Source organism: Cryptotermes secundus, unplaced genomic scaffold (assembly GCF_002891405.2).
Source record: "Cryptotermes secundus unplaced genomic scaffold, Csec_1.0 scaffold167, whole genome shotgun sequence".
Taxonomy (NCBI): domain Eukaryota; kingdom Metazoa; phylum Arthropoda; class Insecta; order Blattodea; family Kalotermitidae; genus Cryptotermes; species Cryptotermes secundus.
Window position 1 is genome coordinate 41,447 of NW_019742553.1, and position 15,243 is coordinate 56,689.

At 38.7% G+C, this 15,243-nt stretch overlaps 1 protein-coding gene across 2 annotated transcripts in view; it reads right to left on the reverse strand.

The window, feature by feature from the left end:
- Positions 1-15,243, reverse strand: part of LOC111873299 (dmX-like protein 2) — a 196,670-nt gene that overhangs the window by 32,579 nt on the left and 148,848 nt on the right. For both annotated transcript variants that reach the window (XM_023867896.2, XM_023867897.2), the window contains exons 45-50: positions 12,131-12,381; positions 10,149-10,367; positions 9,646-9,898; positions 6,644-6,842; positions 3,567-3,822; positions 364-488 (exon numbers count right to left, since the gene is read on the reverse strand). In XM_023867896.2, the coding sequence (XP_023723664.1) occupies positions 364-488; positions 3,567-3,822; positions 6,644-6,842; positions 9,646-9,898; positions 10,149-10,367; positions 12,131-12,381 (1,303 nt within the window). The remainder of the gene's footprint in view (positions 1-363; positions 489-3,566; positions 3,823-6,643; positions 6,843-9,645; positions 9,899-10,148; positions 10,368-12,130; positions 12,382-15,243) is intronic.

Sequence of the window (15,243 nt, forward strand, 5' to 3'; positions counted from 1 at the left end):
TAGCCAGCAACCAGTCAGTTGTATTGTGGCATTTGGAGTGTACTATTTGTGATACTGCAGATAGCAGTAATCGTAAATCTGTAATTTGGGTGATTGTAAGTGCGAATGTGAAATAAAATTCGCTATATAAAATACGGCGTGAAGTTATTTGTCGCGATATACACCCAATACACGACAATATATATTGAACTTCATCTGAAGAGCATTTCAGTTGGTAATGAATATGACTTCTCATTACAAATAGTTCTTATTATACTAAAAGCTCATATATATTACTGTACACATGAACACAACAATTCTCAGCAGTGACAGCATTATTTCACAATTCATTTAAATATCACTAAACTGATAAGAATGGCTAACCGTGTAAGATTCATGATGTCAAATTCACATTCATCCTCCAGCCATGATGGCAGCTCCAACAATAACGTAATGTCCATCTCCTGCACTTCTCGTGGTGTAGCTAAAGCCAACAAGCCTGCATTCACCTAGAAATGAGCCATAAATAAATTAATTTCTATCAACCTGATCAGTTTTAGTGACTGATTCTACAGTTTTGTTACATGTATTGTGGAAACGTGGAAAAATTATAGGTAAGTACTATAAACCGGAAAGAAACCAAGAAGGAACCAGTCAAGTTGTATTTCAGGGTACTAACCCATCATGTGCCAGAATAAGCTGGTACTTATATTCAATATAAAGTTTAAAGAACATCAATTTGGCTTGTCTAGGCACTAACGTAGTGAATCTCTTGTTGCAGCAGCCATTCTTTTGTGTGTACACTAATTACAAGACTGTGCCTATATAAAACCAAACACCACACAGCATATAAACTGAAAAACACAGACATCATGAAATCCAAGGGATGTCTGTACTACATTTCATGATGATCTTCAACATGCCATAGCAGGAGTCTTCACTAAATTCAGTCAATATAATCACAGCCTACTAAAAAAAACTCCATGGTATTAGTCCGCAAGCGAACTATACTGCCCGACTGACTGCCTCTTGTTGGCGAAGTTAGTGCCAACTTTAGCAGATAGAGGGTGTCGCATGGTCAGTGCAACGGATCCCCACGGCCGTTAATGTCAGTTTTCTAGACTGGAACAGCATTTTCCTTGAAATAGCTCCCCAATTATCCTCACGAGGCTGAATGGACCCCGTTCCAGACCCACTATTTCTCAGAAAATCTGGTAGCGCAGAGAATCAAACCCAGACATCTGGATCTGTAGCCAGGAACTCTGACCACTAGACCAGAGAGGCGGTTAATTACAGCCTACTGCCTTTACTTAAAAGCCTAATGCTTGATATTCTGTTACCTATCATCATGTATGGTACACCCTTAGCTGTTAATGCTTATGAATATGAATAGGAGATGGCTGCAGAGGAAGACACCTTTGAGTCACTATCACCAAAAATTCCTTTAGATAGTAATACCACTTTGTGCATATTGTTATTCTGTCACATTCACTATCTTAGTATGATGGCAAAGGGGAAAAAAAAGCTATCCCTGTGCTTAACTAGTTAAGGACCATGCCATGAACATATATGGGGAGTGGAGATATAGCTCCACCTTTCTAGGCCTCGGCACTAGATGGAGTTGAGTGGTCAGTTTCATGCCCCTGACCCATTACCCTGGGGAAAGTCTCCAGTGCCCACAGGATAGGAGGCTGGGTGGGGCCCAGAGCCAGTCTGGAAGCTGTGGAGAAGAGAAAAATCTTGCACTGCTGGGAATCAAGCCCATAATTTGTTGCTATGTCAACTCTCTGTCTTAAAGAATTTTTAAGTTACTGAGATTAAACATTCTTGGCAAAGTGTAGTTTTAACAATTTCATACAGAAATTGCATTGGTCTTTACACTAGAGCTATTATTCTTTCCCTAGAGTACCTACAATATCCGTTATAGTACAAAGCACACATTCCTACAAGCAAGCATGTGACTGATATACATTTTAAATGTCAGAGAATATCAACGTTCTTGTGTATACGTGACCACAAAAGCAGAACATATGGAGCATTTCTTCCATTCATACAGGAAAGATTGCATCAGAAGAAAAATTACTGGCCAAATGTCCAGTACAGGTGAGGTCAGTGCATACCGCAACACTAACAAAATGGCAAGTTATTTCATGATATACAATCATTTGTCCACACTTTCTTGGGAACAAAAATGGTGATCTTCTGGCTATACCAGGCACTTCTGCTGACATTCTCTCTTGATGACTATTCGGTCAGAGACAGATATTTGTCAACGAGAACGTAATGGTTTATGCAAGATAGTACTACAACTCCTGCAGTCAGAACAACCTTGGATTTGCTATACCAGACTTTGCTTAATTTCCAAATTCTCATATTCTTCACCCTCTAGATCTTCCACTGTGAGAAATTCTAAAAAAGAGGAGTATGTTTGTGATCTTTCAACAGGAAAACACCACACACATATACTGCACAGAAACTACATGATAACATTAAGAAGTCCTATTTCTTTACTTATTGTCTTATTTAACAATGTTTTCAATTGCTAAGATTATGTAACAATGAGTGATAGACTGATAATTAGAGAATATGGGACTGAAAATGATGTGGAAATTGTTATGGCCTAATTTGGATTTCCTTAGATGACTGAAGAAAACCATGAAAACAGCTGGATATCTAATTTTTGAGCCAGGCACTTGACCCTTGGAGTTTCTGAACATGAAGAAAGAGTGTTAACCACTTGATCTCAGTATTCAGACAATATTCAAATCAAATCTTAGGCGAAGGCTACAAATATTCCTGTGCCATGTTGGCTCTTGCCTCAAGCATGGTTTATTAACATCATCTGAAAATGCAGGAAACACTTATTTGCACAATACAGTCTTAAGAGGCACTTCACATTTTATGCTACTTTATTCCAGCCAGTCATACGTGTAATCTACAAGAACACTAATTCTGAAAAACTTTTCTTTCACATGAGGGGATCCATTGAAAGACTAACATAAAATATAAGAGGCACGAATGTGGTAAGGATGAAGATATGCCTTTGGGCCATGAAGGTCCAAATGCTTGTGAAATGTCACAGCTCCCACATTTTCAGACAATTGACTGATAGATGGTGGTGATGTCAGCCTTATGCCCTGGCTGTCCTTTACCCTCCAGGAAGATTCCTGGTACTCATTTCTGTTAGAGGCTGAGCTGACCCCAGGGCCATAGTGCAGCTGGATGGATTAGGCCAATTGAAAAATCCAACAGCCTAATTGGGAATCGAACCCATGACCTTCCAGCTTGTCGCACAGTGCCCCTCCCTGTAATTAAGTACCACAAATAAAATAACATAAAAGATACAGCAGCAAAGATCCAGACACATTCATGACCAGCATTAGATGAAAAAGAATGATAAGCTTCACACACTGTCTGACTTTATCCCTAGGTAAAGGGCCCCACGTATTCACCGGATAGGAGGTCGAGCACACCAATGAGCCAGTTCAGATGGGTCAGCCCTGCATGGAATCAAGCCCTTGTCATCCAGGAAATACCGTTTAACTTGTCCTGTATTAAGAAGTAAATCACACACATCAGTTTGGCACCTGGTTGAGACAGAAGGCAGAGATGGAGTCCTGTTCCTTGTGGATGATCCTAACAGGCTCTGGCAATGAGGTTCCTGAGTCTGACCCTTTGTCTTCAGTCATTTTCATTCCATCTGTTGCAGAGGGGGTGTCCATTGTAGATGACATAGATCTCCGTTTTCCAAAAACCGCTCTGATAAAAATGTCCTGCACTTGCTCTTGCCTCACTAGAAAGCTCCACAATCGCCGAACTGGAGCCGCTGAAGCATGTTTTGGTCTGCAAAACAAGTTTAGGACGATTCAATTTATATTTCAATACTAGTCCTTAAATGAAGTATTATTCCAGTTGCAAGACGTAAATGCTGTACATTAAAGATTAAATATTTATGTATTTGTGGTTTACTTACTGATGCTGCCAGTGTTTGAGACTATACAATGTACTGTGGTTATGATGACAGTGAATAACTGGAATGGATGAGGAAGAAATCAATCATGGATTAATTTAAGTGTGAATATTAAAACAAATACCAGATTAGACAGTGCCTAGAATGGAAAGACATCGCCGACAGCAGCCCCACATACAAAAGCTATGGGGCCTAGTGGAAATCCTTTGCTGTGAGGCAGAATACAAGATGGCCATTGGGAATCTGTAGACAAACGATCAAAAATATTCCAGATAATTCCCTCTTGGAGCAGAGTGAACGGCGTGCTGACTGAACTACATGGTGGACTGTCAGGAGGTCACTTGGATGTCAACAAGACTCTAAATAAGATCCTGTGAAGGTATACTGGCTCCAGGCAAGAAATGATGTTGAGAAATGGTGCCAGCTATGCGACACCTGTGCAGCCAGTTGCAGCTCCCAGGACCAGGAATCTCGGCCAAATGCATCAGTACAATGTCATGGCTCTGTTTCATAAGCTGGCCATTGATGTAGCTGGGCCCTTCCCATGAAGCAACCAAGGATACTGATACCTCTTGACAGCTATGGACGATTTTACCTTAGACTGAGGATGCTGGTGGTACACCACGGACATCATCAGCACAGCCCTCAATAAAGAAGAAATAGTGGTAAGCCTGTGGGCTATTTGGGATGATTAGCCTTAAGGAAGGAGAAATGTAGAATGCAGACAGCAGTTACTGGGTTACAGCACAGTAAAAAACTTATCAGCATAACAATGATTGCACACACAGCAGAGGAACACGTCATGCAACAATAGGAGGTCTGCAGGAAGCAGTGTTCTCTCTAGTCTGTGTGACAGCTACGTGACGCAACAGAAGAACTGTTGGGAGAGGTATTTTCTATGTGGTCCATACAGAGGTGTTATAAGCAGGACAAATCTAGAGTTTAGTTAGCTGTGAGACAGTTGCCAGCCAGCAAGTTGTGAACACAGAAGCTGAGGAAAGTACAGCATTGGGAGCCGTTACCGAGCTACAATCGGTGAAGATACAGCAGTCTCAGAAGACTTAGTGTGTGCTGTAGTGAATTGCTGAGAGTGTGAATTAGTGATAGCGCTATAGTTACTTGTAATTACAATCTGTAATTGTTCAATAAATCCAATTACCAATCCAAACCCCATCTACAGTCACTCCTTCATGTGACAATAGTGTGGCATACACACGTGCTGCTATGCAGTGACTGTGTAAACATGTTCCTATTGCTAGGCAGCGAATTCTTAATAATGCAACAATTGGACTACAACAATGGAAATGGGGTACTTCTGTGTGGTCTGTGCCAAAGGGTCATCTTGAAGACAATTAGAGCGACCTGGTCAGTTGAGTTCGGTATGGGAAGCTGTGAAGATAGGATGTGAGTGTGTGGAGCTAAAGAATCTCCATTGTTAGAAGATGCTGACAGGGAATGGCTGATGAACACAAAGAACGCTGGGAAAGACTTAGCATGTGCTGTGGTAATTTCTGAATTGTGGAGATTTGCAGAGGCGCTGTAATTGCTTCCAGTTCCGCGTCAGGTGTGTAAGTGGTCAATAAATCCATCACTTTTCAGATATTAGAACTATCCACATTAGAATGAGCATTTTTTCAAATTTTATCATTTCCAATAACACGAGGGATGGACTACAGCGTTACATCTGTGTTCTCATATTAAGACATTTATTCGTTACAGAGTGCATCCTGTTGCATGATCAAACTAATCCCACTGCTGTGTTCCGTCCACGCAAATCTACAAACGTACATCCATTCAACTGTTTATCAAGAAGCACTCCATGTTCTGACCATCAAACTGGTCATCATCTGGTGATACAATACTTACATGTGTTTTTGAATTGCAACCATTGCAAAAAACGTTTTGCAAGTATTGTATCACCTAATGATGACCAGTTTGATGGTCAAAACATGTACTGATTCTTCACAAACAATTGAATGGATATATATTTTTAGAGCTGCATAGACAGAACACAGCAATTGGATTAGTTGAGACATTTACTTGGGGGGGGGGAGAGGTGAAGGTAAAGCTATCCCTGTAACATGCCATGGAGGCCCACAAGATTCTGAGAGGTCAAGGTTCCCGCAAGTTCTAGACAATAGGCTCACAGATGTCCGGTTGTCAGCCTTACGCCTTAAGCCCAAGGAAGATTCCTGGTACTCATTTCTGCTACAGGCTGAGTCAACCCCAGGGCCACAGTGCAGCTGGAAGGATTACATAATTGAAAAATCCAATGACCTCATTCAGATTTGAACCCATGACCTTCTGTCTTGTAGCACAGCGCCTCAACCAACTACACTACTGTATGCCCTGAGAGAAAAAGTACCTAACAAATTAAAAGTAATTTTTACTACAGAAATCGCCATTTTCACCCAAATGTATGCTTTAATGAGACATCTGCCACATCTACATGTTTAGAATTCCTTGGAACCTGAGAAAGATTTAGTTCATAAAGTGGACATCGCCACATGCTTTGTGACCACCAACAAATAATTATGAGATTATTACGTATTTTAAAATTCTTGCTGGCAACCCTACTATAGTCATAGTATGCATATGCTTAATTGCAAAGTATGAAATGTAAAATTACACAACAAACTACATAGATGTTATAGTTCCAACATTCAATAAAATAAATAATATTGACAGACTCACTGGAAGGGAGTGTTGCACTTCTCTAAGAGGGAGCGGTACTTGTGGATGGCTGGGCCTGAAGCACTGGTCTCCACAAAGCAACCAGGAATGTAGTCAGCAGGGGGAGGCCTACGCAAATCCAACTCTTCATTCAGCATATCCTGCCACTGGGTCACAACACGCAGAGTGCTGTGGATCAGTGGACTGCACACAGGTAACTCTGTGGACAAAGCAATTCATTCATTCATCAGTAATCTGTCAGATGACAGGTCCACAGCCTCTTCCAAAACAGTTTCTCCACTTAATGCGATCTTCTGTTTTTGGAACGAGACTATCCAGGAATAGAGATAATGTGGTAGTTTTTCCATTTGCTTTCCACATCGCAGTACAACAGCCGTTCAAACCACTCTGGTCACGCCTGTTGCTATACGAACTTGAACCATCTCGAGCATCATTTTCTCTGTGCTTCAAGTCGCCGCTGATGACGCTGCTTCCGGCATCAGTTTTCGGTCTCTCTCTTCGTCTGATGCCTACCCTTTGACCTGTCCAGCAAGGGAGGCCCTGCCAGTAGCTACGCTACCGCTGGTATAGCTCTCAGGGTCCTTGGCATACTCAAACACCCTCACCACGATAAGGTGGAGACACCAACGAGGGGACAAAGTAATTAACAGTGTGTTATTAGCATGAGAGGTCTGTACCATAAACACACTCTCTTTAGTAAAAAAATTACATAAAATGCACCTGAATTCATTTACATGAGAATGTTTACTGATAATACTTACTTGACCACGTGAATTTGAAACTAAGAAGTGAAACACATGTTTTAAGGTTTCTTTGGGGACCTGCAAATTTGAACATTAAACTGATTAAAATCTAAAATGGGAATACTTTAAGAGTGGCCTTACTGACTTGAGGGTCACTGAAACCGAACATTAATTGAGGGAAAACTTTAAATTGAGGAATATTAAATATGGGTTACATTGTACAGTGAAACACCACATGTAAATAATAGAATTTATATATTCCTGCAATTTAAATGGCTTGGTTCTTTTACAATTCTACCATTACTCATTACTATCAAACACACACAAAACAAAAGATCTCCTATAACATACACTTTCACAGAGGGTTACATGATTTTCCATAAACTTACAATCTTGTGAGATATGTAACCAACCAGTATGGTGTATGGGCACTACCGTTTCAGAGGAACCCTGCCTCCATTTGCAGAGCTGACTGAAAATGGAGGCACCAGATTCCTCTAAAATATCTGTACTCATCTACCAAATTACATGGCATCACATCTCACACAGACGAAATGAATGTGAAAACCCTAATCTCATACAATTTTATGCTTACTGTTTTGATGACAATTATTTCCTATTGTACTTATAACATGATGACATTTTATTAATTTGGTTTACTTTTATTAATATGATTAGATTTGACTATTGCTTGTTCTGCTTTCATATTCACCAATGCATATTACTGGTTTCAGTTAGATAAACCAGTCACATGATGGAAAATACATATTTACGCAAGAATCAGACTTTCTTCCCATTGCATGTAGGAGTCGGAAAATCTGTGGATTTTTTTCGTTGTTATGAATTAACATGCTACAGTCAATGTTTTTGAGTTTACAAACCAAAATACATGGTGAATGTTTTCTGGGCAGATGAGCTGTCTTCTTTTTGTGATAATTTGCATAAAAATCATTACCCAGTAATAAACAGTAGTCAATAATGGGTAAGAAAAGTATACAGCAGTCTGTGACTGTTACGTGATGTTTCAATGGTTAAATGGGATTTGTGTCTTCTGGGATGTGGTGCCATGTAGTCTGGCAGATGCTTACCATTGTTCCAGAAGAACATACTGCTTCCATCTTCAGGGTTGAAGAGTAAGTTTGTTTACTTGCTTTGCTTACTTTTCAACCCTGATGATGAAGGTGCCACGCCCTTCTGAGACATCAGTAAACTTCTACCAATATTACAATATTACATTTAAGCATCCTGTTACACTCACACAATATATATGAGACAAACTCCGTCTTAAGTGCAACAATTTAATTGTAGTTCTTTCTGCTTCCCTTCCTCCACACTACATGTTTCGGCCCTAAATGGCCATCATCAGGTGTGTATTCTTACGTAGCTGCTATATTGACACGTGTAGGTTAACAAAGATTTTATACATACATACAATTGGAAAGACTGGTGATTTTAAATTTTAAACTACGGGCAGTGTAGCAGCTACGTAAGAATACACACCTGATGATGGCCATTTAGGACCGAAACATGTAGTGTGGAGGAAGGAAAGAAGAAAGAACTACAATTAAATTGTTGCACTTAAGACGGAGTTTGTCTCATATATATTCTACCAATATATACAGTGTCACAGCTCAGAAACCTGTAGTCTTTACAGCGTTTCAAGGTAGTGAGGCAGACTACTGGAAGAGGGAAGAGAGTGACATGGTATCAGTGAATAACAAATACAGTGCATCTACAAATATGAAATAAGGTAGGATATAAGTATATACTATCTACAAAAATCCTAAAAAATTATACATATATTACAGAGGCAGTCCCATATATAGGAAAACCCCCATTTGAAGCTTCTTCATGGAGTCATATATCTGAACACAAGAATTAGATTACTGAAACTGAACACTGAACAGGTAGGTCAAGAAACATTAAATGGGGGTTCCACTGCAATGCAGAAAGAACCCGTAGGGCTGCAGCAGCATAAAACATTACATTAATGTAGTTTGTTGTATTAACGAGCTTTTCACAACTTTCCTTTTCAAATTTTTAAGAATAACATACTGACATAATAACAGAAACAGTATTAAAAGAACTAATAGAAACCATGCCTAAAATCAAAACTCTGAAATGCTTTAACAACAACAACAACAACAACAACAACAACAAAAGAAAAGTTAGCAAGAATGTGGAAAGAACAGTTTTAGTCACTGAAACCACAAAATGTCATAAGCTAATCAGAATGAAATTGCATTTGTATTTGCTCACCCTGCATCTCAATTCCTGCAACACTAAGAAAATCTTGTAGCTGATGCTGTACTAGCTTCATAATGGCGAGCCTCATTACACACCATGAGTAGCTGCTGGGGTTCGAGTGTTCTGTGTTCTCCCTGTCTGGAGCTTTGGGATTTGTGCTAGTTCCTTCAAAAACATCTTCTTCCTCCTCTTCATCATCCAGGTCACTCACAGCTGAATCAGCAGAATCATAGTCCACACATTCGGCTTCCGCTGGTAACTGTGGCTGAAATTGTATTATGTAAATTCAGAGGACATCTCTAAAATATGTGTGCATTTTACCTTTTGGGAAGGCCCCGGAAACAGAAATAGCTCTGAAACAAAGTCTTTTTGGGCAATCAGCTTTGCAAACATGGAATCCACAGCAACTATTCCAGACACGGCCTATTCGTCCAACTGTTACGGGATAATGTGGTGAGTGACACTTGAAACAGAAAAATTGGCACTACTTTTTAGTGATCTGTCACAGAACTTACCTTAATGAGGAAGTATGAAACCATGGACATTTCAGGTGGAACAAACTGCTCCCTGTATGTGGGCTTGTCCTCCTTCATAAGAGGTGTCCCTGGCTGGCTAGTGAACTGTCCAAGAAGTTTCATATTCAGACGCACTCGCTGCTTTGTGAGACTTGTCATGGTGGTCCAAACCCCTCCTTCACTACCACCACTTGGCTCTCTTTCCAAGCTGCCTTGTGACTAATCACCATTACCAAACACAAAGAAATGGATCAACTACTTTCATATGACCTTGTAGTAAGTTTATTATGAAATTTATTTAAACTGGAACTGAAGTTATGAAGGCTGTTGAGACAACAATAAAGTAAATTAAATTTTAACAAAATTTTTAATGAAATAGATTGAAGTCAATAAAAATATTAACAGTTTGTTCAATTTTATTGTCTCATTCAACCATTACATGTTTCAATCGCATGGGTCATCATCTGGTGATTTGTAAATAAAAAAATAATTACATTATTACTAAATATCAGAGTTAAATGGATTCATTTTTACAACGAAAAATGTCAGTGTATTAGGTGACAAAATATAAAACACATTATAGTGATTTTCCTTAAATTATTAAAAAGGTTAAAACAGTGTAGGTGAAGTATACTGCTGGACTTGTTAAATGTGGCATAGCAGGGGTGTATAATAGGGGTTGAATGAGAATGAAATTGATTAAACCACTTGTATTTTTATTGATTTTAACATATTTTTTAAAATTCAATTTACTTTGTTGAATCGAAAGCTCCTGTACCTCACATAACACGACGAAAAAAACAACTGATTTCATTGTACCCAGTTTTACTGATCCACTTACATGAATCACAAACTTACTAGATTTTTTTTTTTTACTTTTTTTAATTCACTTAGTGGGAAGTGGAGTCCAGCTGGTTCCACTTGGCACGGCGGCCACTGATTGGCCTATTGTACCTGCCCCGGGTGATTATTATGATGATGGAGAATTTGGTGGAATGAAGATTGGCAAGGTAAACCAAAGTACTTGGAGAAAACCTGCCCCAGTGCCACTTTGTCCACCACAAATCCAACTTCACCAGACCAGGGATCGAACCCGGGCCACCGTGGTGGGAAGCCAGCGACTAACCATTTTAGCTATGGCGCAGCCAACTTACTAGCTTTGTACCTTATGAATTCTAAGGTATTGAGCATTATATACAATACACAGTGACTGGGTGAATGGAAGTTTCATAGCTGTTAACAGTAAGGAACGCATGCAGCACATAATCTAAAGTCTAGACCCCAGCTACTAAAGAAGGTAACAGACATCACCATCACAAAGCATAGCAGTATGCACTGAGTAATATGTAAGACATAAAGGCCAGTTTATGACCTCTGTGCTCACAGATTACATAGTTACTCTCACTGTCTGATGGATGGCATTATTTCCAAACAGCCAGTGATGTTTACATAAACTGATGCAAAGGAAATGAGAGGAAGTAAGGGATACCAACATTATTATTACAAGAATTCAGAAAGAATGCAAGAGAATGGAGGGAAAGACATAAAAGTATATAAAAAAGAGATACAGGAAATGGAGAAAGAGGGTGATGTTTGTTTAATGCAAAGGGGAGAGAAACAAAAGAGAACCACAGAAATGATGACAGGATAGACAAACAGGGGGATAAGGGAAGAAGAGGGTTACAGTTGAAGATATGAAAGAAAGACTCACTCCAAAACATTAAATGCAAGCATGTACTAAAAAGACATGGTCCAATGGTGAGATAAACTGAGGCTTTACACAAGCATGTAAGTTACTCCTGTGGTCTCACCTTTAAAAATTCATGTTATATTTAAATTGTATTTAATTTGTAAGCAATAAAAAACGAAGAGAGAGAAACAGAAGTAAAATCTCTGCCTTCTGCATACGTTGGTTACTTTGCTCGATTGTCTGAATTCATTCATCAATTTACACTCAAAAACAGCTGGCACATAAAACTCACCTGTGTGGCAGAATTATTACTTGCAGCAACTTTAAGAAGTTTCTTGACTCCACCACCAAAGAGCATTGCCCATGTTTGATTGCTAAACTTTTGCCCTGCAAGTCGGTACAGGATAAGGGAATCACATGTTGCAAGGGCATACACAATGAGACTCATGTATGTCGCAACAAATGCCTCACACAACAGAACACTAAGGCGTGGTGTGTCCTCATCCTTCTCTCGTGCTAATAAGGCTCTGAGGTTCGTCACTCCTAAAACATTGTAATTGTGACAGAACTTTCAGTACTGAACTCTATGATACAGACTGTCCAGTTAAGAACGATAACTAACAAGAAAGGCTAACAAAAGATCAAGGTAAATGAGGGGCTTGTCCCAATGTAAAAACTGCGTAGATGAGTTTTAATTTATTTTAGTGAAGGAATACCATTCAGCAGGTGTTCATTTCAAAAAGGAAACATGAGAATCTTTGAACTGGAATGGTCATGGTGTTAGTACTTAGGAATAAACAAATATTTTGTATAAAATATGTGTTTTTCTAAAGTTTTACCATGCAAATCTCAAATGCAGACCAACAAGTACAAGAGATACTACAATGAAATCAAGAACACACATAATCTTGCTCACTGCATTCCCTTTTTTATGATTTATTTAATGGTGTTTTCAACAGATCAAATTATTACAACATCAAACAATAGATTCATTAATGAATAAAGAATTAGATAAGAAGTTGAATGACGCAACTGTGACTTTGAAGAAACCAGTCTTCTGGGATGTGGCGCCATGTAGATAAGACTAGAGATGGGGGGGGTGTTAGGATTGGTAATTGGTTTACTGGATCTTCACTAGTTGTAACTACACTTAATTATTACACTTTTGCAGGTTTACTCAATTTACAATCACTACACACTAATCTTCTCAGTCTATCTGTAGTAGTTTTCATGTATTTATAACATGGGAGCTATAAACGTCTCACTGAACCACACACTCCCAATATCACTGCATTATAGCACTCATAAAAACTTCAGATCAAACATTCAGGTCTTCTTCCACTATGAAACTCCCGAGGCTGTATAGCACCGAGAAACAGACTAACTTACGAATTCCAGTCTCTCCTATAAACCCTTGCATGGACATGCAGAAAACAAGGCTTCCTCTACTGTTATGTAATCATCGCGTCTACAGAGTCAATGCCCAGCAACGCATTGCTTAGCTGCTGCCAAGATGTTTACTGCAGTGCTGCCTAGCTACTAGTATGGTGCAGCTCAGCACGGCATGGAGAAAACACCACTTTCTTTATTGTTTCTTAATGGCTGTGTTTACAGATTTCTGTGGCTCAACAAGTTTTGCATGGCATAAATATGCCACAATATATTGTATGTCCAATATAGTTACTCTGTACATCATATGGCTTTCAAGATAATTATATCAAAAGTGATGTTATGAGTACATTTCCAGAACTTCTATATTCAACGCACCTCCAGGACACAATGGAAAAAAAGAACAGGAAAGAAAAGGAGGTCCTTATGATTTTAGACCGCATTAAAATCAGACATGTTTCATTCTTTTAATGTACTGTTCAACTACAACAAGACTTTAAAGCATATGTATATAGCAAACCTCATTATAATGAACCTGGACATAATGGGTTTCAGATATAACAGACAAAATCTGGCTGTGTACAATTGTAAATTTTTAGAGATGCTGAGGCATTAAGAAGGTTTTATAATTTGAAAACTATTTAAAAAACAATACAAAAACCTTTATGTAATCACACTGTGTGTTTCTATGTTTATTGCATGAATTGGCTATGCATCCTATGGTGTACTTCTGTGAATACCAGTTCACTTGGTTATAGCAGACTGTTGACTGTCCCACTTATATATTTTTCCTGACTTAGTAATTCATTAGTTTCCTTTCTTATTCCTCTTATATTTTAATCGTATATTTAAGATGTGTTTTATTAATAGAGAACTGAGACAACTCTTCTGCATTTATTGGATTCTGTATTATCTTTCTTTATATCATTAGCCCCACATCACATTAGCACATCTTCATTCTTCGAGTTTCTGATTTCATCTTTTGTGTTTGTAACTACACCAATTCCCCAACCTGATTTTACAGAACTTCAGACTCTTGAGATTTACACCTAGGTTATGTTGTAGTTCAGAAGCACAGTTTCTTATATGACTATCTACAATTATTACTATTTTATGCTTTTCCCCTGTTATATTATTCACCCTCTGTATCTTCTTTTGACGTTTCTACCTAAAGCTTCTTGAACTCTGAGCTATATCTTCTGATGCTTAGCACTCCTAAACCCAAGAAAAGCACCGGGCATTGACGAAGTAACTCCCATAATGTTAAAAGAAATGTCAAGAAAAGGGTTAGTACTTCTCACATACATATATAATGCTATTCTCAAACATAAATACTGGCCAAATCAACTAAAAACAGCAGAAATAATCCTGATCCCCAAACCAGGCAAAAATCCTAATAATGTGTCATCCTATCGGCCTATAAGCTTATTACCTATCATATCTAAGCTCCTCGAAAGACTTCTCTTAAAAAGAATAAGGTCTGACCCAAATACAGAAGAATGGATACCATCACATCAATTTGGTTTTAGAGAAAACCACTCCACTGTACAGCAGATACACAGAATAACACACAAAATACACCAAGCATTAGAAAATAAAGAATACTGCACATCGGTCTTCCTCGATGCAAGCCAAGCCTTTGATAAGGTATGGCATCCAGGACTACTGTACAAAATCAAAAAATATCTGCCCATCACTTACTTCCACTTACTAAAATCATATATAAATGGCAGAGAGTTCAGAACGAGAATCAATAATAGTATATCTAACAATTCTGCAATAAAATCAGGTGTACCACAAGGTAGTGTCTTAGGCCCACTACTTTACTNGGTCAGATAGTAGTTCATATTTGTATACAATTTGTGGGATCAGATGTATAAGGTTCCTAACCAAAAATCATGATTTATTATGTTCATTAGATGTAACACTGATCAAACTGCCGTTTGACGTTAAAATTTTAGTTTGCTCGCCATTGCAATATGTTTATGTATACTTGACACGGACTGTATAAGAAGT